At 39.9% G+C, this 27693-nt stretch overlaps 1 protein-coding gene across 10 annotated transcripts in view; it reads right to left on the reverse strand.

Annotated features, from left to right (window-relative positions):
- The window catches only part of fli1 (Fli-1 proto-oncogene, ETS transcription factor), a 43393-nt gene extending 24246 nt beyond the window's left edge, over positions 1-19147 (reverse strand). The window contains exons 1-4 of one of the 10 annotated variants that reach the window (XM_036149708.1): positions 18915-19147; positions 17274-17385; positions 2149-2360; positions 1202-1365 (exon numbers count right to left, since the gene is read on the reverse strand). In XM_036149708.1, coding sequence (XP_036005601.1) covers positions 1202-1365; positions 2149-2360; positions 17274-17339 — 442 coding nt within the window. In that variant the 5' untranslated portion in view covers positions 17340-17385; positions 18915-19147. Of the gene's footprint in view, positions 1-1201; positions 1366-2148; positions 2361-9174; positions 9307-9344; positions 9954-17273; positions 17386-18914 lie in introns of those variants that run through there. The other 9 variants (XM_036149705.1, XM_036149701.1, XM_036149702.1 and 6 more) reach the window with 9 other exon arrangements.
- Positions 19148-27693: the final 8546 nt, after the last annotated feature.

Raw genomic sequence — 27693 nt, forward strand, 5'->3', positions numbered from 1 at the left:
CTTCTAAAACACTTAACTGACATTGTTGTCCAATAATGTCAGCCGATTTAAGGTAATTTATTGTTGGCTCACAGGACATGTCTTGAATGTTTAACACAGTTAGATAAACAAGACTGCTGTGGTGGTCTTTTCTACAAGTAGGCTTCCAAATCAAGTCTTGCCGAGGACCCCAAGCAAGCCTGAACCGAGTCTAGTTTTATATTTCACAAAAATGAGGGAATGAAAAGAAACAAACTGCTAGAAACTTGCATTTATGATTAGTGCTTGGTCCTGATAGTCAGGAAACATATTAATTGTCTTTTGTCTGTTTTATTAATTTTCATTTTCAAGTACATCAAGGATTCCCCATTTGTATTTACTTCCCAAATCCCTTCCTGTGATTGCTGAAATGTTGTTGCACTTTGTCCACAATGCCGATGAAGTCAGATGAGTCAAATGCTCAAGGTGTCCTGCCAAAAGTTGCCCATCCCAAGTTTTATAGCAAACTTGGAAAAGGAACGCTGAAACTTACAACTCGTCACTAAAGACTGGCAGCAAGCGGAGCTCCTAAAATACTAAAATACTATTGGTCACTATTTAGGAAGAAGGATCTGAAAAGCACTCAAATATATATTTAACTTTTACTTTCAATTCTGTTAAATCAATCCATAACCCTAATCAGGAGGAGTGAATTCCGCATGTCAGTGACTTGAAGCAATCAGCTGGATTTATTTAGAAAACGTTTTGACTTGTCTGACTGTGTGATTTGACTGGATTGACTCTGAGATGACATGTGTTGTAAATTGGCGCTACATATAAAAATAAACTGATTTGATTTGATTTGATCACAGCCCAAATACCAGACGACACTTGAGGACTAAATAATTTTATTTCAAATGCAAAAATCATTGAAACGAGTATCAGAAGAAGGTGGTTTGACTGAGAAATCTACCTGCATAAATGAATTTATGTTTACTTTGATGACGTAAATAACGAATAAACAAACCTTTAGGCCATAAACTAGGAAACTAGCAAAGTAAAAACTGAAACGTCATTGTTAGAAATATAACAAAACAGTGGAGTCAATGAGTTTGGAAGAACATGCAGAGAATGTTGAGAAGAGAAACAACTTTAAGCTTTTACATCTAGATTGTTTCTCTGTAGACAGACTTTTATTTCAATAGAAACCGCATGCGACTGTACGCTGCTGGTCAAAACCCACTTTGCCTACCTGCAGGTACGATGACTCTTCGCTCATTGGTGGTCATGTTGGGGGGAGGCACATTCTTCTCATCCATATAGCTCCCATAAGTCATCTGAGATGTGTCGTTGGCCCCCACCAGCTTATTGCATTTGCCCACACTGCAGTCCACGGGAGACTCCCTGCTCCACAAACACACACGAAACTAGAGTTGTTAAAGCATTATCAGCAAGTAAATTGGGTGTAGTTCCCTTCTAGCAATTGACTTTGGCATAAAACATTAAATGTATAAACTATCCCAGCCAAGTACATCAGAAATTAAAAAGCTTTAGAATGACCACAGTAGAGGCTCAGATGTGTCTTAAGCCCTGTCCACATAGAAAGGAGATTGGTAAATCTGCAAAGGCATTTGGCTGCTTAGGCTGTGCGTCCACATTGATCCGATGTTTTGGGACACCATAAACGATCATTTCGAAAATAGGTCCCAGAGGGGATACATTTCAAAGCATCCAGTTTTGAGTTTACCTGTGTACATGTGAGCCACATTTTTTTCTAAAATGATAACAACATAGCGTCGCTTCTCTCCATAATCCGCATGTGCCTCAGCCTCACAAACAACAACAAAGCTGTCAGCACCCAGTGTTGCATTCATGCTAAGGTGTCTGAGCCCCTGCCCCAGACCCCGGTCTGGGGTCTGATCTACGTTTATGTCTGACAACCCGCCATGTTGCTCTGTTTACGTCACGAGTTGTCTCCTTATGCTCAGTTTTCACGTTTCTGTGACAATGTCACAGCATCACCAATAGGCCCAGCATACCCTCGGCAGCATCTTCAGTAGCGCTGTGTCCTCTCGTGTGGACACCCAGTTTTTCTATGAAAATGTACTATGTTTGTTGCTGTGTAGATGGGGCCTGAGATTCTTGAGGAAAGTGGATATCAGGGGCACAGAGAAGTTGTTGTAATCGTACCTGGATCCGTTCATGTGCTCGTATTCTCTCTTGACATTGACCCGCACAGGCTGGTTGATCCACTCCTGCTGTGGGGGTAAAGGGTTGATTTTGTGGGTCTGGCCGTAGTCCTGTGTGCCAGATGCAGTCATGTCTGTTTTTGGGAGAGGGGCAGCAGCAGCGTATGGAGGCTCAAATAAGGACTGGTCTTCACTCACCACTGATAACGCCTCCTATAAATGTGGGCAGACACAAAGTTGATAAGTTTCATGACTGATCACTTTCACGGCTCAGTTTCCACAGGCAAGAAAATATGTATTACTTCATAAAAACGGCAACAGAATCTGTATTAAAAAAAAAAAGACATTGTGGTCACCGTGGATGGCCACCATTATAAACATACAACCCTGTAACTCTATTCAGACAACCCATTTGGAAGAACAGATGCAGAAGAGAAGAGATCATCCAGAGGTGAACTGGCTGATTTCCTGTTTGATTGGCTCTAATGTTTGACCAACTGGTCAGAATTTCAAAAATCTGTTGGGTTTTTTTTAATGGAAAACTCTCCGTAGCTAATCTTTTTGAGGTCACAAGAAAAAAAAAACTCTTCAGTGTGGACACTATGACTGAGAGGACTCAATTTTGCCCTTTTTCATGACCAGTGATCTCAATAGAAACATAGAAGTTCGAAGATGCTACTCAAAGGAAACTGTATGGTAACTGCACCAGAGCAAGATATTTTATCACAGTTTTTTGTTAATCTATTTCATTTGAACTTTTAGCCTCTGCTCTCCATAAAATACTGAATTTAAAAATGTTGACAGCACTGTAAAACTCATAATAAAGCTAAAGGGCCTGCATTTCCTTTGTGATCACAGTTTTTGCAACGCTAGCCACACTAACCATGCTTATCACTAATTTAAGACACTATAGTTGTCTGCATAGCTCCACAGTAGGAAACCCTGTTTTGCAGCGGGGACATGACTTGAAAGAGCTAAAAGATGAACCTTTACACCTTCACAACTCTTATTTAGCATGAAAGGGTAGGTCCGCTATATCAATTGTGTGATCTGACTTTCACAACAGCTAACAAATAGGACTCAAGGACCCTGCCCTGAAACATGTGAACTTACATTTTCAATCTCTTGTGTATTTTTGTTTACACCAATTATGTGCACTTATGAAGTCATATCACAGTCTGGGATCCTCTGTAGTTTGTGTATACAGCTCATGTAGGGCTGTAGCTTCCTGTTGATGTTACGATGACTTCAATCATGCTCACAAAGCTGTTAGATAAGATGCTACAGAAGTCTTGCTCCACTCAGATTACAATTTAGCAAGCACAATTAGCATTAATCAGCAAGCGCTTCCAGCTTCAACTAAAAGAGAAAAAAAATGCTGTTCGACTTAAAGGCAGCAATACTTTGACATAATTCTCCGCCATTCCTCGCGTGTGAATTAGTTCCTCACATGATAAGTGGTGGGTTTTCCGCGTTTATCAGGACTTCCGTGTCCCCTGTTGGGCCCTACAGCGCGCATCTTGTCTGAGCGCTGGGCTTCCCTCCGCGGCTGAAGACTCAACAGAAGCAGGGGGTTCACAGCTACACTGACCCCTGTGCTTTGGCGCTGCTGGAGCAATGTCAGTTTATTAAAGAAAACAAACGCGGAAACTCGCAGAGCTGGCCAAGATATCGTGCGGTTCAGATGCACCCCTTGTGTAATGTCTTGAAAGCAGAAAACTGGCTTTGCGGTTGATGCGTTCAATACTAACATTTCACTGTTTTCAAGACAACAGAGTCAAGAAATTTCCCCATCACTGATCTGAGCCATCGCCACGCTCAATAATTCATTTATGCCCGTCATTTTCGAAAGAACTGTTTTAAAGACATTAAAAAAAACAATAAAGCGAAAATATTAAGTGAAATCATAACAATATGGCTCTGGGGATCAGGCTCTGTTCTGATGCACATCTGGATCTGATCGGATCTGATGGCACAGCAAAGAAGGAAACGTGTCTGATCCCAGAGGACTGACTTTTTTTTCATTCCGGCATGCCACATAGCTGCTTCAGGGGGAAAGATGTGATTTGAAATTCACTGATTCGTGGATCCAGCAAGCATTCATTGCATTCTCTAACACTTTTATGAAAGCAAAGCAATGAACACAAAAAACCTGGGGGTTTTCCCCGTTTAATATATGTGGATAGGATGTTTTTACTTCTCCACAACAGAAAGTAAAGTAACCTATTTTTCAGTTAATGATTCTTTCACTTTCAGTACATCTACACAGCCATGCGAATAAATAACAACTCAAGCAAACCTGCTATGGTTTATCCAAGTATATAACAACTAATGAAGATGTGATCCAGATTTTGGGCTTCTATGAAACCCCAAACATTACAAATTCTGGATTTTTACCGTTAACACAGGCAATTCAACACTGAACTATGAAGAACATAATCTTTTTCACAACCATTTTTTTTTTCTTTTACGGAAAAGGTAAGTTTGATGAGTCAGTTCAAACCGAAATGAAGCTTGAAGGACTTTGACGCCATTACCTTTTAGGTTCGAGAGTGGATTTTAAAAAGAAGAAGTGAAATCAACCACCTGCCAGTATACGTTTTTTTTCTGTGATTTCATCTGAGAATCCATCATGGTCTGAACTCAGGCGACAAGACATATTATCTGAGCAGAGCACAGCAGCAAGTCGGCAGATGATAAGCACGAAAGAGTGAGAGAATGTCTTATTACAGCTTGATAAGGGCTTTGCAAACTATTTTGACTTTTGCAAGTTATATTTACACTGACATATCAGCGTCTGCAATGGAGCCATGATTGGCAAGTGGTTTGGGTTTATCAAGATTGCCTCAGGCTTTTTTTTTTTTTTTTTAGTTCTTTGAAATAGAAGCAACCCCGTGTAACTGTGGAAAGCTGACAAAACAGCACTATTCTGATTACTCCAGTATCTCCAAGGAACACACGTACGCTAATTGTGAAACCAAGAGGCAGTTACACCTTTTTTTTCTGTTTGCCCCACACCATCAGTAGATAATTTGTGAAATGTGTCACTCAGGTCAGGCTTCAAAAAGAGCTTACTGGGGCAGTGGCCTTGGGTCTTGAGGCTTGGGGGGGGGGAGGATAAAACATCATATCTCTGTGAGGTGTTTTCATATGGAACACGGATACACAACTATGATATTAAAGCCAAAACTCTAACAGAACCTAGAGCCCAAGTATATCAGACAAAACAACAGCAAATTTTAAGGACCTGCTTCACTTTTTTTCCTTTTTTGCTATGCATTTCAGTGAGTTTTCAAATCTATGCATTGCCATTTCCCTTCCTACCTAATTCTTGCACCCATTTCAGACCCATACACTTAAACCTTTGCATGTCAACCGACATGTGTTTCAGTCTATCATTTTATATATCTATATCTATATCTATCTATCTATCTATCTATCTATCTATCTATATATATATATATATATATATATATATATATATATATATATATATATATATATATATATATATATACACACACACAGTTAAATATTTGTTTCTGAAATATTTGTACTATACCTATCTTCGATTTATTTTGGTTCTGATTTTGGTATGAAAGATGATAGTTTATGACCTATGGCTGAACCAAAATAACTCTAAGTCACCGCCTACTGGTAGATATTATTTATTGGAGCCATATAATCACATTTCCTTGCACTAGACTGTGAACGAATTACAGAAAAGTACCATAATTCATCGGCTGTCAAAGCAGGTACGAGACATCCCGCTGGTGGGTCTCAATTGTGGGTGGAACAACCAATTTTTTTGGACCAAAAAATTCACGTTCGAAAACTTCATGTTTGCGAGGGCTAAAGTCCGTAACAGTTGATGTGCTGCACATGCACCTCATTTAGACCTAGCTGTCGAGTCTACACAAGACCTAGATTTACATGTAAATGTATCATCCACTTTGTCAAAAGGCCTTTTTAGATTAGTCCATATACCCCGCACAATCAATTGATAACTGTAAGGACTACTATTAACTCTGCAGGCTGAAAAGGAGAGCAAACAAACAAAAACTTTATCAAATATTTCATCTTGTGATACCAGGATATGGATATCAAAAAAAATATTTGTGTTTTTGTTTACCGAGGAGCTAGAAAATATGGAGAATAATTGTAAAAAATAAAGACACGTCTATGTTCCAGGTAAGACTCATATGGGGCTGAAACAGAGACATTCGCTGGGGTTATCCACAGGTTACATAATGGCCCAACATCTACTGCCTGTGCAGGTTTGATGCAGGGAAACTCTGGGTAAAAACTGGGACCCATAAGTTCCTAGACGGGTTATCCATGTTGAACTGAACTTTTAGTACCTATCCTATTTTTGAGCACCCTATCTAGGTCTTACCTGGGTAACCTACATAAATTGGCCAACTAGTTTTGTGTGAGCAGGTTGTATTTTGTCAGCTCACATTGATTCCTTTCACAAACGATGTTTTGAGTCTGGGCACACTTTTTACCCACCCAACCAAAGAACAATCCGTATGGGGCCCACACACACATGGTCTCGATAATTGTACTTATCTAACGTATCAATTGACATTTTGAGCTTACAGGCTGCGCGCTGAAGGCAAGGCACCTTCTGGATATCATCTGAGACAAAGTTAAGACAAAGTTAAGTGAGTCATGACATCGGTTTCCAAACAGAACTACGGCACACTCAAACAGTGGCAGCAACTCTTTAGCTCTGAAGCTAACTAAGTGAGCTGGCTTCATAACAAGGAGATGATTCGGGGCTGACAGGATGTGTCTGAGGCAAATGTTTGCTCAAGTAATTGACAAGAATAACAACAAAACAATGACAGGAAGACGTCCTAAACTACAGGCATGCATTTATTGATGATAAACGTAGTGTGCATGCATGCACATTGAGAGATTGTAACTTTTATCCCAGCGCATCCTTCCAAACACTGGATGTTGGATCCATATCTTTATTTAGCCCCCCCAAAATATGCTGAAACTGGACATTTTGGAGTCATAAGTCTCATCCAACCCGTAAACCCCTTTCACCGTTTAACCAGATAGACATCAATATACGTTAGGTGTCTTGTCCCCGCTCACAATGTGACTTCTTTTCTATGTCCGTTCAATGAAAATTTGCTAAGGGAGATATGTCCATTTTTTTTTTTTAAATCCTTGCCAATCTCAGTTTAAACATGTAAAAGTCTAAAAACACTATAAAGACTTCTATCCCTGTTTTTAGTCTAGAGGTTTAGGGATAATTTTGATATTGCAGTGATGGATTTCCATACACAAGATGTTTCTTAGCAACTACCAATATAGTAATTAATATAAGAAATGTGTGTGGGTAAGGCACCAAAACCATACATTGCCTTCTCCCAAAGATAATAGTACAGTCACACAGGTGGTGTAAACCTCCTGAACTGAAAAAGGTTTTAGTCTTGCAGGATTTTTTTTTAAATAAAAAAACAAAAACAAAAATGAAATGAAATATTCTGTTTTTGCTGGGCGTTCTCCAGACAAAGAGAGGGAAAAACAGCAGATAATTCCTAGCAGGTCATAAGTGCCATCACAAGCATTGTGTGTGAGCGTGACACCTGCTGGGAACCACCGCGGTTCTGTTTACACCAGCCAAGTTAGTATGGCCCGGGTGGCAGCTGGTCCCAAATGCGTCACGACTGGGTAATATATGCAATACCTCCACATTCAGACTACACGTGTATTTGTTTCGCGTTCACACACACATGAAGACACACGCACATACACACAGTCAACCTAACAGGAGCCACCCAGGGGGTGAAGGGGGGCATTCCTGTCCTTTGTTTAAGGAGGAAGAGGAAACCTGTCAGGAAAAGATTGTGTAGAGCAGGAAACTCTCATGGCTAGAGAGTCCTTCCTCTCTTTTCTTTTTTCTCCGTCTTGTGAACATGCAGTTAACAGCTCAATTCATTTATACCCAGGGATCAAATTATGATTGAATTTGCTGTCGCAACTCCTCGCTTTGTTCCAGAACCCCGAGTTGACAAAAATCACATCCTCCTGCACCAGGGCCATTCATCCATGGCACAACACAAACCTGTGAGGGATAATTGATGAAATTCCAGGGCTATTTTTCTCCTCTCTCTTTCTCTCTCTCTCTCTCTCTTCCCAGAAAAATCCTACCACACCCAGTGGCCACAAACGAGCTACTTTAAATTTCCAAGAATATATTAAAAAAAAAGAACAAGTCACATCTCCTCTCAGACGCAGCGAGAGCAAATAAGCTCTGCAGACTGAACTGCGTCTAACTGGGAACGAGCGGGGCTTCAACATCTGGAGTGGAGGCTGGAGCCATGATGCATCTGGAATTCCAGTCTCAGGGAGCCAGTAGCCAAGTGGTGTTAATGCGGACCAGCGCTCCGCCACTAACAGCATACCGTTTCAAAATAAGTTGTGCAACTATTTAAGGAGCAAGCCAAGGTATCATTGTGAAGCGTTGCGGTTCCGAGTGTTGCAAACTGCATGGGCAGTTACCAAATGACAGCGTTCCTTCGCATCTTGACAAAACTCTCTGTGACCGGCAGTGGAGAGAGTTTCGGCATCGATTAAAAAAAAATATATACGCAACGCGCCCGCAGCTGCTCCAGATACCGTCCAGGTACAACCGCCGCTCCGTTTAAACCCCGAGGACACGATCCTCGGGGGCTGCGCCGGGCGACGTGCCCACGCCACCGTTGCGCAGCCCAACATCGGCGTATCCAGCCGCTACGTCCAGTAATCTCTTCAACTAAACGCTTGAACTCGCGGACACACGCGAGATAACGGAGTCTTAGAGCGCGGTTTTGGTCTTAATCGAGAATTTATTTCATCGCGGCTTCCTCGGACGCGCGTAATGATGCGCCCGGTGCCCCCCCCCCCCCCCCCCGAAAGATCCACAACTTGATTCCGATCTGAATCCACTTAGCGTGTATCCTCGAAAGCGTTCGTTTGAAAACAGGAGAAAATGCGTTTAAACCAAAGGGAATAGAAGAGAAGAAACCTTGGTTAGAGAAAAAAGCCTCTCATCGTCGTCGGATTGAAGTTCCAGCTCGCAGACCGAGACAGAGGAGCGTTTTAATCCGTTGCTTTAAAAAAAAAAAAAAAAGGAGGCGCAACTCCGCAAAAAAGCTGTCTCCCCACAAACTCATACACCCCGTCCACCACCCTTACCTTAATAGTTCCGTCCATTTTGCGCAATTTTCAGCGGACCCCGACGATATCCCAAACATGACACGCTCCTGGGTTAATTCCAGTGGCCCCCGGTACGATGTGGCGGAGAGAAAGAGACACTTTTTTCTCTCTCTTTACCGGATTGAGTTTTTTCTTTCCTCTAAATTTGGGAAGTGAAGTCACCGCAGTTGTGAAGGTTTGAGAAGGAAGCTGTGTGTCACCGAAAGCCCTGCCTTCAAAAAAAAGGGCAGGATACTGTCCCAGAGAGATAAGCGAGGAAAAACAATTGAGTGCTCGCTTCGCTGTTATGTTGTTCTGCTCGGAAATATTTACAGGATGGCTGGCCTGCCTGCCTTGCGCATGCTGCGGGATATTGTTGCGCGCTTTGTGTTTATTCTCTGGCGGTAATGCCACAGCTGCTGTGGAATAAAGCTTTACGATTTGTCCAGTGTATATGTATTTTTAAGCTGTGTTTGAGGATTTTTTTTTTCTCCCCCGAATGAATAAGTGATGGGGTTTCATATTTTAGAGCGCTTTTTGATTCACGCCTACACTTCAGTCTCACATCTGGCTATGCCTCCACCCCCAGTAAATCAAGACTATTCATGATGTTACTCTGGATTTTATAGTGGAAGTGATGCATTTCATCCTCGCCAGTGGACGGATCTTTTTCTCAGTGCCAACGGAGCTCTAAATCAAAATTTGAGAGATAGCTGTCTTTTATTATCTTGGTTTTTTTTTGTTTGTTTTTTTTTTTTTTTTTTTTTACTTTTTTTAGATCAGAAATGTTAGATTTATCTTAGACAACATACAAGTGTTAAGCTCTTCACCACGATATCATGTGTTGTGCCTGCGTAGCCTAAGGTGTGCTGAGGAGGAAGAAATTGTGTACCAACAATGTAAGCGCATGAAACTAAACTTTTTACTTATTTATATGCTACTGCAATTGTCTGTGCACTATTCACCCCAGGAACCCCCCCCCCCCCCCCCACACACACACACACACACACAGCACCAACCCCACCCCCCCTCCAAAGGTACTTAACCCCCTTCCTTGTCTGCACCATGAAATTGCTCTCATCAATTCGAGCGCAATTTTAACCCAAATTCTGAACAGGGGGTCCGCGTCTGAACGTGTCCAGAACAGAAACACTTGTAAAAAAAAAAAAAAAAAAAGCCATTGTTTACCAAGTTCAGGATCTGCGTCTCATGGTAAATTAAAGGCACCGTAATCAGAGTTTAAATTGGATTCGTATATTTCAGTGAATCACAGACGAAATGCAGGGTCAGGAAGAAACTATTTAGAGCGGGGACTGCAGACTTTTGGTTGGACTGAAGCGAGCGCACGTTGTCTCCTAATGTTTAATAACACGTTGTGATTTAGGCTTGTGATAAGAATAATGAAGGCTTTTTTTGCAGTATGCCTATGGGGCAGGGCTCTCTCTCTCTCTCTCAGACTCAAACGGAGCCTGCGCCTGACAGCAGGGCCGGCCTGTCTGCACTCAACTTGGGGGTCTGGCGGGGCGGCATGGGCCCCCACCCTCGGGACCACCACATCTGGATCCTGCTAAGGGTCAAGGCTTCTCCTGCCTGAGGCCAGCTCTGACTGGAGTAATTAAGGGAGACACCTTGTTTAACTCTTTAGTGACCATCTTGTTTTCTTTTCTTCTTTGTTGTTTTTGTTTACATTCCAGAGTCGGGAGTTTTTGCATCATTTTGTTGTAGATGGACTGGCAGTACAGAGGTTATTCTGTGATAAAAAAAAGCTTTGAATCACGAAAATTTGAATTTTCTATGCATAAAAATGCAAACTATATTGGATAGACCTGGGTCTGTTACTGGTGTCAAGATATATCCGTTTGAAAAAGTGAAAATGTCATAACAACTAAAAGTTTTCATTATGTTGCGCCTTCGGTTTAAAGTGCTTTTCATGAGATGTCAGCAAGGGTGTTGGAGAGATAGGTGGTCTCTCTAGCTGCATGGAGCATCGATTTATCGAGAATCGCCCCTCCCCCACCTGTTACTGCATTGTCCCTTGAATAAACAAGTGCTACCTCTCACTCACCGAACAAATGTTGTGCGCATTGACAAAGACCCAATGTACAATTTTTTCCTGTCAAAACAAAAAGGTTTTTCAGCGTTATACTGTTTGTGGCAAAAAAAAAAAAAAAAAAAAAATATAATAATAATAATAATAAATATATAAATATAAATATATATATATATATATATATATATATATATATATATATATATATATAGTATATAAATATATATATATATATATATATATATATATATATATATATATATATGGCACATTCTTTTCTCTGACTACAGCAACATTTGAAAACAGGTTCCAGAGGCAAAGGTTAAAAAAGAACAACCCGGTCTCTGTTGTCGCACTCACAGAAAAAAAACGGTATCTCCACGTATGGGGAAGCCCTATTGGCATGTGCCCAGTAAGCCAGCAGTCATTAGGAATTAATGCTAATGTGCACAGCATAATGGACGCCGACCAGTTCAAACCCCACAGTAGTGGTTTTATAATTCAGTCACCTCAAGCAACAGTCAAACTACGTTGTCTGTCCATATAAACATTTGAACCATTCTGAACGTTTATTTAGAGGTGGGGCCTTGTCAAGCAGGGTGTGTTTGTATGCATGCACTTGTTCAGTTTTAAAGAACACACTGCCTACTAGTGGTGTGGCAGCAAAACTACACCTTTTTGGCGATTCTCCTAGTGCGTTGTGCACAGAGATTGCAGTAAAACACTTTCATGTAAATGCGTAAACAGAAAAACAGTCTCATTTTTAAAGGTTTATTGTTCCAGGTAATATCAGCTTGTTAAATTGGTGTTCAGGGCAGAGGGACTTGATGCCCAGTGCTATATTTTATTTTGATGCCCACGTTTAGCTAACCCTTTTGCAATTATTGCAATCTTGGTAAAGTATGTAAGGAGGAGCACAGTTTACTGAAGTTCACTAACAAAAGGGAAATTACTTACCAAACTGCTTATAACTACCCTGTTTATATGACCACAGCTCAGACTAAAACAGCAAAAATAAAAAATAAATACATAAAGATGTATGAACATCTTTATGTGTGAACAGGCTGATACATTTCCAATTTCAAGAGTTTTTCATTGTATGTATTCAAGTGGTGCATTGTAAACCTGTCCCATGTGAATTTCGGTCTTATTCTTTTGGCTCTCAGAACCAGCAGAGGGTTTCAATCATTCACAGAGTTTGCATATACCTCAGAATGGCTTTGCTTATGTTACTCTGAAGAGGGCAAAAACACAAGAAATAATATTCTACTGTCCGCTCCTACTACTACATTTCATAAATTGTATAGATAAAAATTGTATTACTTTATTATTCAATATGTTAATTATTTTATCAAAAGTGCATTGTGTTATTTTTGCCTGATGTCGTATTATGAGTTATCATACTAGCCCATGCTACAGGGTCAGGCTATCGAGCAAACTTTGTATGTGCTTAGAACCTCCTGGGGCCTTGGCATCTCAAGATGGATTAAAATTCCTAAAGGGTTAAAGAGTTGAGAATGTATCAATTGTGCTCATATGGTGCATATAAATGAATGACAATATCCCCAAAACGTTAATATATTTCTGCTACTCTATTCATAGTTGAAACAGGTAATTTAGATACATTACACAGAAAGTTTATTTCTTTTAATTTTGATGATTATGGCTTCCAGATAATGAAAAGCCATAATTCAACTGCTCAGAAATCCCAGCTTGGTTATTTCTGTTGCTTGTACACCCCTATCTATTACACTTTTTTCTTCCACTTAACTTTCCATTGTTCTTTGCATACAGCTTTTTGTGAGCAGTCAGATTAATTAATAATGGATTTTGTGGTTTACCCTCTCTGTGGATGGTGTTGATGACTGTCTGTTGGGTTACACTTTCCATTTTTTTTTATTTAAAGTCTGGCCCTTGTCTCAGATTCTGCTTGGGGCCTCTTACAACTATGGTCCCACTCTGCATGGGTATAATTGAACCGCTCCATGATTTAGATGTTTTAAAATTACGTCAAAAAATGACAGTGATTATATTAAAAAAAAGCTATATTTACCTTTACTTGTACTTGTTATACCAACATCAAATGGGTTTAAACGCATCTGAATGCCACGCATCACCTTGTTTAACCTTCCAACATATTTTATCTCCTTGTCAAATCAAATCTTGCCAACCTGTAAGTAATGTTTTTTTTTTTTTTAAACAAGCTCCAATATTTTACAAGGGTATCCACCATTCCAGTCATAAATCTTATCAAAAAGTAAGCAGGGAACAAGAGCTCCCCAGATCATAATGAATAAAGCGGTAACAAACATTTTAGAAGGCCAATAAACAGATGCGAGTTGGTTTACACAGCAAACCACAGAACATCTGGCTTTGACGCGGGAACTAGACAGCCAGACATTTCTTCTTACACCACCAGCCGGTAGCTCCTCTGTCTCAGCACTGAGGCAGCAAGCCAGGGTGGGCGGACACTTTGGTGAGTGTGCAGCAGCCTTTCGATTGTTGTGGGCCCATCTTTCCTTCTTCAACTTATATAAATCTCTGGTCAGATATGAAATGTAGGGGAAAACTGGCATGGTGCCGTTTCTTTAACAGAACTGCCCTTACCTTCTCACCAGCTCCTATGTTGTTTTTTATTTTATTTCCTTTATTTTATAGATCCCCCTTTGGTTCGTTCTGACATATTTACAACTAATTGTAGATGTTTTGTAGATGGTAAAAATACTCACTAAATATTAGTTAGTATTCTGAGAAAAAAAGAGAAAGAAAATACATTTATTCCAAAGTCAAAGCATACCCAGTTCATGTGAGCCAGCCATTGCTCCTGTTTATTAAACTGCAGACTTGTATTGAGATCATTCCTGCTCTCGGGCTAAAAGGCATTTACCCGAGTCAAAATACTGAGGGCAAAAAAGAAAAAAAAAAAGAAGAAGAAGAAGAAAAAAACGTTAGTCTGCAGCACATAGAAGCACGAACTGTCTGGCCCCTTGCTCTAGGCCATAATTAATTTGAGATTTATTTTTATTGGAGAGTTCCAGTCTCGCCTGGCCTTAACCAAACAAAACCAAATGCTGGGGCCCTTTGGATTCGCTCGAGCGATGGGGAATATTTCTTTTAGATTTCGTACTTTGAGGCGTGCCACATGCTGACCAACATCTCCCTGCATGATCGTGAGGGAAGCCATTGCGGGGACACGCTTAACCCCTGGATTCATAGATAGGAAAACGCCAAAATAGAAGGAAACAATCTGGGCTGCATTTCCACAACAAACCCCAAAACACAATGGTTTTATTACAAAATGGTTGAGGTGACATGTATTTCCCCCCCTCCTCTCGCAGAAAGAGTCGTTTAGGCTCATATTTTCTATTAAAACATTCCCTGCTATTCATCTCTCTCTCTCACAAGAAATCGGGAATTGTTCCGTGCCTTGAAACGCAGTCTCTCAGCGGTGGCACAAGCGCCGATGAAAGGAGCCCTTATTCTAAAAAAAAAAAAAAAAAAAAAAAAAAAAAAAAAAAAAAAAAAAAGGGAGGGGGGCATAAGTCCTCAAAACATTAAGAAGTCGCCATTTAGAAAAACACCTTAATTAAGAAGAAACATAGCCCTACACAATGCGTCATTTCAAAGAGGTATATCCCAATCCAAGACAGTCAAACGAACGTCACGCAGCCGTCCGACACTCCGCGTTTTGTTTCCATTTCATATTCACCTCATCTAAACTAAACAGGTTGCTTTGCTCATATCAAAAAAGGAAACAATTTGGATTTTCTGCGCCGTTTTTAGACCTGCGCATCCCGCTGCAGGTATCCCCGCTGCGCCACGCATGTGGGAGCCGATGCGGGTTTTATGTAAAAACCAGATGTGCGCTTTTTTTTTTTTTTTGCTTTATTTACCTTCCCCGGAGCGTGACGGAGAGGGAGAGAGAGAGAGAGAGAGGGAGAGAGAGAGTGGAAGAGAGAGAGAGAGAGAGAAAACGACCCATGACGTCATGATAATGAGAAGTAACACCACATTTTAATGAGTTAAATGAGGGGGTGAAGCAGTGAATACGATATAGCAACAAGTCTGCAGGGTAAAAGCAGGTATTATTTTATTGTCAGACACCGCAGTAAACCAAAAGTCTCACCATGAGTTTCTAGATATTTCTTAAGATGATTCTGCAGATATGGTTTATCTTTCATGTTAAAATGAATAAAATAAATAACCATTGCTGTTTGATTAAGACACACAAACGTTACTAAACTTTTAAATCTACGGTGGCATGTAAACCCTTTCCCAGCAACCACAGAACGTTAGTTAATCAGCAGGAATTGTTAGTTGTTTTCTTAATGCCAACTATTACTATTAATACAAACTGATATGTGTGACACTTATTTAATGCAAAATGTTATAAATGCTAATAAATATATTATATGTGCAATTTCCTTTACAGGTGTGGAAGCCATATTGGAATCTGAGCTCAGGGCTGCTCAGTGACCTCTGACTTTCCCAATAGGAATTTGATGTTCTTGCTGTATTTCTGACTGGGAAATGGGAAGATCAGTCTTCCAAGTACAAAGTGAAGACGTCAGAAGTTTTAACGTGCATTAGCTGCATCAAGTTTAAGAAACCCGGGTTGCTAGCCCATTTGACTTCCGCTGCAACTAAACTAGTTGAATGTGGATTTAAATAAAAGTTCTTGCATCAACACAAAGACTTTCTAAACTGGAAGTTTTATTAGAGTTGTACTTATTTGAAATATCATTCATAATACAGCCCATAAAGACATAGCAGCTTCACTGGACATGACACAAGACAAATAAGGATTGATAACAATTGAAACCAATATATTCACTTAAATTCTAATCTAAATGATTCGCAAGGTTTTGCTACTAAAATTATCATCATTGACTAAGCATGGACTGGCAGGAATACCAAGCTTTTAAATTATTGTAGTTTTTCTGTTCTGCTAAAATGTTCCGTCATAACATCTTTTACAGCCTGATATCCATTTCATGAGATGCTAGAATAAAGTGCCAGAGTGATGTTTTTTTCTTGCTCTATTGAGCATAGAGGCAGTGCTAACTTATAATATATTGATCAAGCAAAAAAAAAAAAAAAAAAAACATGCATGGTGTTATAACTAAAGGAGTGCCACCAATGATCTAAAATCACTGTCGCACTCACTTTCATGAAATATCAAACAGTAAATGGTGTAATATTGTGTGAAAACTACAAAATTGAACAAATGTTGCTAAATTTAATAGATCTTTGGAAACATTGTATCATCAATAATAATAATAATAATAATAATAATAATAAGTAAATGGTATAGAGACCATTATCACCATCATAAAACATGATGATCTTAACAGAAGTAGGAATAATTGCAACTTTTATGTTTTAAATAAAAGCAATTAGATCATGTTACATGTTTTATTTTAATTTATTACTTAAGGTTTTATCTCAAGAATCCCTTGCCATATACTGACTAAAATTGAAAGGATTCTTAATGGCTAACGTTTCATGCTCTTCTTAAATTCTTTTTCATAGGGTTTTCATTATAAAAAAGAAACAAAACTAACTACTTTAATAACTCAATTATAACACTGTACACTCAAATTGTGCACCAGCACACTTGTCCACTTTGCTAACATTTAATTTCCAATTAACACATTAAAAAAAGGTGTTTGATTATGCAATGCTTACTAGAATAAGCCAACAAACACTTTTTTAATATGTTAAATGGGAATGAAATATCAACATAAAGTGAACACCTGCCCTGGCTCACTTTTTTTGAGGGATACGCTGAAAAAGCCTGGCAAACTCTCTGGCCAACTTGTTTGATGATAATTATCACAGCTTCAGCAATCATAAAGGAAACAACCCTGCAGAATTACCTGTTCCAACAGACGATGGTGTCTTACCTTAACGTAAGACGACGTGTCAGGGACAGTTTGAAACATGTCTACTTGACAGACAGGCCCACAGGTGCTCAATGTCCAATGGGCCCTGCAAGCAAGAGAAAAACAAAGAAAAACGATGGAAATGTGTATTTCATATAATAATAATTATTATTAACGTATATGGATATTAATGTTACACAGTAGGTTGTGAAATCTTGAAATACAGGAAACACTTGGTTTCCACTTCAACCAAATTAAAGGCAAAGCTAGATTTACCTAGTGCACCCCCACCTTCGAATCCACACGTCAAACTCATGGCTAGATTCATTCATAAACCCGTTTTTTTTTTTCTTTTTCTGTTTCCCCAGGACTGGTATGGGCTGTTAGATACGGGCAGGCTTTAATTACTACGCACACATTAAGCAGCGCCAATAGATGGCAATTACAGCAGTGACCTACAGCTAACATGGATAAATTACTTACTCCAATTCTAGCCAATAGAAACGGGGCAGAAGAAAAAAAAAAAAGAAGAACAGGGCCCCCATCCCAACCCCCATCACGTTTTCCCCCTAAAGCTTACCACATATTGAAACACTTTTCACTTTAATAAGTGCAGCTTACAAAGTCTCGGGTGAAAGGGCACTGCGGGGACGGTGTTTTCTGGTCCTCCCCATATGCCTCCGCAATTATTAGCAGGGCAGAGGCATCGCAAGCGCCTCTCATAGAGACTGGACGATGAAGCGAATGAGTTTATGTGGATGTCTGCAATGGCGGGCCATCTCTTAATAATCCCCGCGGAGCATCTCTGTCCCGTGAAAGTGCAGGAATGCTTTCATGAATCTTATTTTGCAACTCAACTGTGCATTTTAAAAATATATATATATATTAGCTGGGGGATTTAAACGACTGAATATAGGCATATGCATATTATTATTTTTCCCATATGAATTTTGTTTTCGTGTTTTTCTTGCAGACGCAACCAAGTAACCCAAAAAAATGCACCCTATTTCCAGCCGGTAAAAAAAAAAAAAAAAAAAAAAAAAAAGACCCTACAGGACATCGCATCTGCAGCCAATTAGGCAGAGGAGGACTGATGAATAACGGCGTGAACCTTCCTCCGAGACAGCCCCGTGGGCCGGGGACCCCTCTAGTGTTACATTTTAAGCGTCTTTACTTTGCCGTTATCCATCATAAATGAGCGCCAACTGGTTTGCAGCTAATACGCGTACAGTTTTTTTTTTTTTTGTTTTTGTTTGTTTGTTTGTTTGCTTTTTTTGCAATCTTTTACCTTCACCGTTGTGAGATTTTGAACGAAAAAAAAAAAGCTCTAGACAAATGCGATGGAGTCAAACTTTTGCTTTAAACAAGTAGGGGGAAAAAAACGGAATAAGCAGAATCCGACGTCTGATGCAACAAAGCAGAAATATTAAGGCAGAGGCTGTAGTTTCACTTCACATTCGCACTTATTAAGAAACGTCTTTTAGTCTCTTTAAAAAAGAAAAAAAAAGAAAAAGATCTCAAAGATGCCACCAGCTTTCAAAACGCGTGACAATAAAAACAAACACGCGGAAATGACTTATTGTCCCCCTGCACGCGCTTTTACGCAGCGGAGCTTCAGGACAACTTGCCACTCACCTGTCTTTACTGCGGTTGATCTCTTTCTTTCTTTCTTTTTTTCCTCTCGATCTCTAATTCCCCTTCCCAGAAATTCACTCCTCCTCCAATTTGAAGTAAAGTCCCGTCCGGAGCCGAAGGTGTTTTCCAATGAGGATGACAGTGAGTTATTTTTTGAAAATGTGGTCTGAAAGAGCGCTGGGTGCATGAATGGAAATGCTGCTGAGCCAGGAGAGCCGTGGCCAATAAGCAGCGATAGAAAACCTCCCCTTTGCCTGCAGTGTGAGGCAACTGAACCATGAAATAAGGGAGAAGGCGAGAGGGGGAGAAAGAGGCTCGTAAATCTGACTTTTAAAGCCTTTACGCGGTGATAAGAATGCAACAGTTTGGTTTTAAATGCCTCCATTATTATCTGAAGGACAATATAAGCATGCGAAGTGTGGCGGGGCATCAATATGATGGAACCAGTGGGTTCATACATAAATTGTGCTCTGAGCAGGCCACCTTCTTCTTATGCACATGGTTGAAAGCAAATTTTTACACACGTAAAAAAAAAAAAATGCATAGCCCCTTTTTTTCCCCCCCACATTATTTTTGTTTGCTAAGAGCCAGAGCAGTGGAAGAGAGATCATTTTTGGATGCATATTGAGTTGGAGATTACGGCTTGTAATGGCCACTTTACAAACATTTACTTTGTTGGTCTTAAGCAGCTTTATAACTAATTTGGCGACATGCTTAGTGTCATCTTCCATCTGAAGATTCATCGCTGGCCAAGCATCTGAACAAACCATCTGATGATTCATCCACACAGTGTTCTTACCTAATGCTGCTGTCTGTTTTAAGAAGAGCACCACTGGCGTCTGCAGAAAAGCATACTCCCAGGATGATGCTGCCACCTCCATGCTTCACAGATGGGAGGTTGTTCTGAGTCTTCCAAGCATCCCGCTCTGCTCTCCAAATGCAAAGATGGTGATGGCCTAACAATTCAGTTTTGGTTTCTTCCAGACACAGGGCATGTCTAAAAAAAAAAAAAAAACATTAAGGTCTTTATTCTTGAGAGCATTTGTATACCGTGAGCTTACTTGCTTTTAATTGTATTTCTATTACGGTAGTGGCTTCTTCCTCTCTGAGTGGGTTTTCAGGCCTCGTCAGTGCAGTTCTTGTTTCCCTGTGGATAATGACGCTGTCCTACCTGTGTCTTCTCTAAAAGGCCTCTTGCTTTTGTTCTATGTTTGACACATTTCACACCAAAATACATTCCTCTCTGAGACACAGAGCCCATCTGCTTCCATGTTGTTTATACTTTCATATCATTTTTTAAACATTTAAAACATTTTAGGACATGGCGTGCTGTTCAGGTATCAGGGACAGATCAGACTGGTGAAAGTCCACAGTTCTCCTCTTGATAAGTTGACTTATTTACTTAGTTTTTTTCCCCCCTATGATGTCACATAAGGGAAGCATTGCCTTAAATACCTTCACTTGAGTGCCTCCGTTTAACTCAATTGTTGTGAATTAACTTTGGGAGGGAGGAACAGCATTACAAAGCTCTGAATTAATCATCTGTGGTTTCCAGTATGTTTAAATGGCATCTTCAGTGTATGTAAACATTAGAATTTGAAGAAAATATAATAACAAACCCTCTCTCTTAATATTGGGATATTTAATAAATTTAAATAGAATTTTAGTAATCCTAACTAACTTTGTTTCAGATAGTGAAAAGAGGAACGTTTTATTTCTTTAAACATCTACAATATCTCAAAATGGGGGGTGGGGGACTCAAAGTGATCTCTGAATATGATGATTCATATAAATCATAAACATTAGTGTCATTGATAAGTTGTCTTTTTCCCATTTTTCAGCAGAATGTCGCCCTGGGCAGTGAGCCATATCGCTCAATGGGAAAATTGCTAGTGGTGGAAACTATGGGCTCCATGGTTGCAACAGGAACAAAATAATATGGAACAAAAAAAAAAAAGCAAAAAATACACCAAACTCAGAGGTTATTGCTCTGAAAAACGACTTCATCGTGATGCTAGTTAAACTAGTGGTTCATGGCTAAAACATCCATCCATCCATCCATCCATCCATCCATCAATCTATCCATTTTCTGACCCGCTTAATCCCTCATGTGGTCGCGGCGGGTTGCTGGTGCCTGTCTCCAGCGTTCACTGGGCGATAGACATATAATTTAAACCAGCAGATTTCAACATTTCTACATTTTATCATAAAGAACCTCAGTGTTGACATGCAAACATCCCTTTACATACGCACAGTGTGGAATATTCAAAGTGAACCAGGGCCCTCTGTGGTGGAGTTTGCCCCTTCCTGCTCCTTTGACCCCACTCACTTCACTGACTTCATTTCCTTCATTCAAGTTGCTCCCCTCATCTTTGAGCAAGAGTTGCCCCTCCACCACAACCCCCATAGGATGTGGGGCAATTCACAGTGAGGAAAGCTGCCCAACCGTGGTGTTTTACAGCCTCATCAAGGTTGCTGTTTCATGCAACGCAAACCAAAGTGAAGCGCAGAGGTCTTCTGTAAATGCGTCAGTTTGCATCGGGTCATCTGTAAGAAACACAAAAATACAAGTGTTTTTTTCACCTTTGAATTTAACCACTTTTTCTTTTATTTAAATAGGCTTTTTCCCATGCTTATCTATAAATTCTAACCTAACAAATTTGAAAATCTGCCAGACAGTGTTGTATACAGAGTATCATGACTACAGAAATATGTTTTTTTCTCACCCTATTTTGAAAAAAGCAAATATCAGCAACATCACATTGCACGAAAGTAAACCCTTGAAAGTAAAGCTGCACATATGTTTTACAGTGATAGAATCATCAGACTGAAGGTTTGCCTTTCATCAGTGGCTGGACCTTCTGTTTGTTGCACCGTTTCCTAATGCAATGATTAGGAACAACAACACTGATAATGGTGTTCCCAGCGAGAAACAATGGACGGAAATCCCAACATCCGCTTTGCAGAAAAATGGCATTCATGCGCCTGCTGTGTTTGCCTTCCTCAGGATGCTGTGGAAGAAGTCGTCTAACACATTTGAGCGGCAACTACTAAACTTCTTCAAGTGACAAAGGAATCTAAAAGGGCCCAGCGTCTGAGCTTCTGTCAGTTTTACTGACTCTACAAACTTTCTCATTGGCCAGATCATAACAAAAATTTGATTGCTGTTTTTTTTTTTTTGGGTACAAAAGAAAGCCTTTACATGCAAAGGCCCATTTCTCTCAGCCACTGGATTGAAGGCTGCTTGAGGACCCGTATTGATCTTCCCAACAAACACGGTGGGCAGGATAGTAATGAACAGCAAACAAATAATGTTCTGGTTTCACTGTTAGAAAACTGAAACAAAAATAGCATCTTCACTTAACCAAGCCTCCATAACAAGCATTGAGTATTATCTACATGTCAACCACTTGTTTGGAAGATAAGTCAGGGAAACAAAAAGCACTTTATGTCATGCCAACTCAAATGTATACTGTCTGTTAAACATTATAGTGACCTTAACTGGGTGCTTTGGTCTGTTGGACCCCACCATGGATGGAGAGCAAGAACTGAACTCCACACAGAGAACAAAAGAGACTGGTAAAAAGTCAGAATCCCAGAATGAACAGTATTAACTCATTTTGCTGACAGCTCCCATGAAGTAGGAGTCACAGCTGGAATCCTTGAGCCACAAAACTCTGTGCCACAATGTTCCTTCTCTTTACCCTAAGCTCTCCATAGGCTGCTTTGGGGAGGACACACACAGGAACACCTTGATCTCGTCTTTGAAGTTATCTTGGATCCAAAATAAAAAGCTATTTGGGTATTGGGTCACTGTAATCTGGCCAATAATAAGATTATCCAAGTGAAAATGGCTGTCTGACCTACTGCAGAAAGAATCTGAACATTCTCCAAGAAGAGACATGTTGCCTCTAAAGCCAAGCAGGTTTTCCTTCCACTTCCCTGAAGAGAACAGCATTTGAGACCGCAGCTCCACATGCTGGATTCGTGCACCAGTCCGAACAGATGCTCAGATTCTTAACGCGCTCTCCTGTTCATCAGAAAGGTTCACCGGGAAGCCTGTTACTTACTGCATAAGAAGTGAGAAATCTATTCATGTTGTCCAGGTGATAAGAACAAGAACAACTTCTTGAAAAACCCAGCTTCCGAACTTCTAGAAAGTCCCGCCCACTGTTGCATACATCACACATAAGATTGTGGAAATTTGATGAACGCCCCAATGGCAGAGAGGGCAGCTTTTGAACTGATGGAGGAAGAGGAGGAGGAGAATAAGATGTTTGAAGAGAAAGAAGATTCCTTGTTTTTATTTGGGACTGCTAAAAAAAAAAAAATGGAGAACACAAGTGAATACAGGTGGCATTTTTAACCGCTCAAAAGCACCAGAGTTGAACTGGACGGATACAGAGTTTTAGATCGACGGTCGCGTGAGATGGTTGACAAACGACACTCTTCATAGTTCAGGATGTCAGCCAGTCATTTTTCACGACCTTGCTCATTGGATCATGTCATACGTCCAGCACACACACACACACACACACACACACAGCGGAGGTTATTCGGAGGTTAGCATTCACACTCCGAATAAAAAAAGCAAAATGAGGTATAACATTTCCACTTTTCCAACTTAGCTCCGCCCATCCAAATCCTGACCAATCATAATAAAGTTGTCAGACACACTGCAAGTAAAAGCTTTGCCCAGGTGATAAATCCAGAACAAGCAGCACCAACCAAAGCAGGTGGGAGCGAGGAATAAACATATCTAAGAGTATCTAAGAGGTTGTATCTGGGCAGAGGAAATTGCTTTAGGGTAAAAAAAACAACTAAATATTGCTTATTTCACTATGTCTCCATCTGAATACCTGTATTGAGTAAGGACTCTTTTCCAAAGTGGATGTACGTCAGCGGTCGCCATGATAAGTGCTGTCCCATAGTGCAGTCAGTAAGGCAGGAGGTAGGAAAAGCAGCCTGTAGGCTACCTCTCGCAGCTAATTTAGCACAGGAACCTCGCCCTGTCCCTTACCGGCGCTAAGGACCCCTATGGAATCCCACAATCCTTTGCATGACATGACGTATAAGCACTGTCCACCTCACAGAAATGAATGAAAATGGTTTGTAGTTCATTTTTGGAAGGCTGTCGGCCCAGATTTGACTCACACCACCCATGTGCGTTTTAATCATGTCGGAGTTAAAGGCTGTCTGAAATCGGTAAAGCAGTCTGACGCTCCTTTCCTACCCACCATAACGTTCTCCTACTGTTGACCCCATGAAAGGTCAAGGAACAGGAGCTTGGATCTATGGATCTAGATCTAGATGCACTCGGACGGAGCCGGAGTTTTGCTTTGTCTTTGGTGTTTATCTGCTTGAGTGCTAGCAGGCCGGTGAGTCTGATGCTACACAATTAGTTTTTTTGGGCGTGCTTTAAAATTGTAGCATATTTAGTATGTCTGCACGCTTTATTTCAACGAGTGGTTTAAACACTGCTAAACCACTCATTGAATGATAAAAGGTAATGATAAGAGGCTGCTCCATTTTATCAGTGTTTTCTCTTCCTCTCCTACAACCTAACTAACAATATGTTCTTATAATCCTGCTAAGTCATGCCTCGCTTATTTTGGCTACTGGTAGCAGAATGACGTTCTTCTCGTTTTTGGAGTTCCTCATCTCGCACGGCCCCTGTTGACTGGTGGACTGTAATCTCAACCACAAACCTTTGCCTAGCCCTTTGTCTGAGCCTGACACACGCAGGGCTTAGAGGGGTTTCCTAAATAGCGCCACGTTTGCTTGTGTGCAAATTCACTCCATCTATTTGGTGTAATACCACACCTCACATGCTAATATTCATAAAACTAACCTGGCCAGCCAGACTGATAATGTTTAGCACTCTACGGTCTGTATATTATCAATCTGGGTCTACTCCCATTGAATCTGTTTGGGGAAAGGTGGAATATTCAGCCGAACTTTCCAAGCTGATTGGGCCAAGCGACACCTAGTATCCTCCTACCAAAGGTTGCGTTTGGTATGAAATTAAAACGTGAGCAGCACGAATAACGATAAAACCACCACGAGGTAAGCTAGTCAAGAGATTTATTCCTGGTCTTCTTTCAAAGAAGAAATTGTTAATTTTTACCAAACACGTGATAGCAGCAGCTGCGTGTGCGTGCTCCTGCGCTGCCATGTTTATTTTGGTCCGGCTGTGGGCTCGTCAGCTCTTGCTTTCGTCACAGCTGGTACGTCCCGCCTTAAACCGCAATGCTGCAGCGTGACTGGCCAGAACCGTTTTTGGTTTGGACACAGACGGTTGAAGTCGGAGCAGTACATGATGGATTATCGTCTATTTGTGAACACACAAATACCACAAGAATTCCTCTTGCAGGCAAGGTTATCATAAAACAGTAAATGACAGAAACCGAGAGGTTCTATTATTTCTCCAACTTGGTAGTTTTTATTACAATTACTAACTTGACACCTAGGTTATCAATAACAAAAGTTAATAATAACCTAACCATGGACCTGCAAGGCTGTGGGTCTGTTCTTCCTTTCCAGGTCCTGGGAATCTCAGAGTCTACCAAAATTTTGATGGGATAATGATCCACAACGTATGGCCAAGTTAACACAGATTTTCCATGGCCATCTAAGTCTCCTGACCAAAACCCTATAGAAAACCTAAGCTGAAGAGAAGAGGGTATGAATGAGGATGCAGGATGAGCAAAGATGAATAGTCCTCTCTCTGTATGCTTCACCTATGTAAATTGTTGTTGGAAAAGACAAAGTGCTGCCCTATTTTATTAAAGAACTCAAGTTGAAAGTTTGGTTATAAAAAATACAAAACAACAACAACAATGTGACTTCATGCAATTTAGAAAAACAAATGCTTTGAATTGAATGCTTCTTCCATACCCTGGTAACCAAATCCATTTTAAAATTCAAGATATCTGTGGTATAAAAATGGGGCCATGAAGAAAAAAAATCAATATGTTTCTGCCTTTCATGTGACATTTATATTCTGTACAATTCAGCTAAAAAGAAACAAGTTAGTCAGGAAAAAAGTGCGCAGTAAACTTGCTGCATACGTTTGCTCACCCACAAACAAATCCTTTTTTAAAACATTCTTTTGATCTTCTCTGGTTGGAACTCATCAGCATACCATATAATCAGTTGGTAATACTCTATGTTGTGAACGTTTTCCAAATATGTCAAATTGGGACAAAAGCTGTTCCTAACATCCCCCTTAGGTGACCCCGCAGATTGCTGACAGACACCAGAGGTCAGAACTACTGGGATTTCAAACAGTTCATAATTTTAATTTACCTAAACAAAAGCCCAGCTCCCTCGGAAGAAAAACAACCCAAGATCACAATGCTTTACCATCAAGATGCTCTTTTGTTGAGTTGTTGAGTGGTTTTTCGGACTAAAAATACATTTTGGATTTTTGGGTAAATATTTAAAATTGCACATGTACACTCCCACTGGTTTTAAGGATTATTTAGCTAGGCCTAATTATTTTCTATGGAAAAAAAAAAATCATTGTTCATTCAGCCCTACTCCTTAGTCCAGACCATACAGAAAGTACATGAGATTGTTGTCACATATAGATGTAGAACATGAAGAGTAATTGTTTTTTACTCTATATGATGCCATGGATATTTTTGTACCTGCCAACCTGATACTTTCTTGCAATGCTTTTAACACTTTACCTCTCTGCAAATAACCGCTTTAGCTGAACGATTAAAATGAACACATTTCAAGAATTTCAAATTTCCTACTTTGAATGGATTTTTGTTTCACAATTTTGTTTCACAGCACTCGGCCATCCCTATTGCTTGTACACCTACTACACCTTCCCTTCGCCTCTCTATTAATGTGCTTGGACACAGAGCTCTGTGAACAGCCAGCCTCTTTAGCAATGAGCTTTTGTGTCTTGCCCTCCTTGTGCAATGTGTCAATGGTCGTCTTTTGGACAACTGTCAAGTCAGCAGTCTTCCCCATGATTGTGTCGCCTACACAACTAGACTGAGAGACCATTTAAAGGCCTTTACAGGTGTTTTAAATTGATTTTGTGATTAGAGTGTGAGACCAGGCGTCGTCAATATTGGACCTTTTCACTAAATTAAAAATTTCTGAGATACTGAATTTGGAGTTTTCATTACTTGTTAGTTATAATCATTAAAAATAAAAGACATAAACACCCAAAATATATCAGTCTGTGTGCAAAACATGAATATAATATACATGATTAACTTTTTGAACGGAATTGCTGAACATAAGCGATTTCATGATATTCTAATGATATGACCAGCACTTGTATGTATGTATATATGTATGTATATATGTATGTATGTATGTATGTATATATATATATATGTATGTATATATGTATGTATGTATGTATGTATGTATGTATATATATATATATATATATATATATATATATATATATATATATATATATATATATATATATATATATATATATATTAACTTAATATTGTAAAGTGTTTCAAAAATTTGATGATTAATTTTTTTATATCTCACAAACATTAAAAATGTGTATATTTTTTAGATCGACTACATATATAGATGGATAGGTGTCATATTAACTATTTCTATTGCCTTCTCTTGTGTTGAAATGTCCCACCATCTCTCTCTCTCTCTATCTCTCTCTCTCTCTTCCACTTGCTGTCATTTTCTCAAGATAGTTGAATTAGAGAAAGACTTTCTGTTTCTGTTTGAAGAGGAATGTGGCTGTACTTTGTGCCTCCTTACAGTTTAACAGTAATGT

Source organism: Fundulus heteroclitus, chromosome 18 (assembly GCF_011125445.2).
Source record: "Fundulus heteroclitus isolate FHET01 chromosome 18, MU-UCD_Fhet_4.1, whole genome shotgun sequence".
Lineage (NCBI taxonomy): Eukaryota > Metazoa > Chordata > Actinopteri > Cyprinodontiformes > Fundulidae > Fundulus > Fundulus heteroclitus.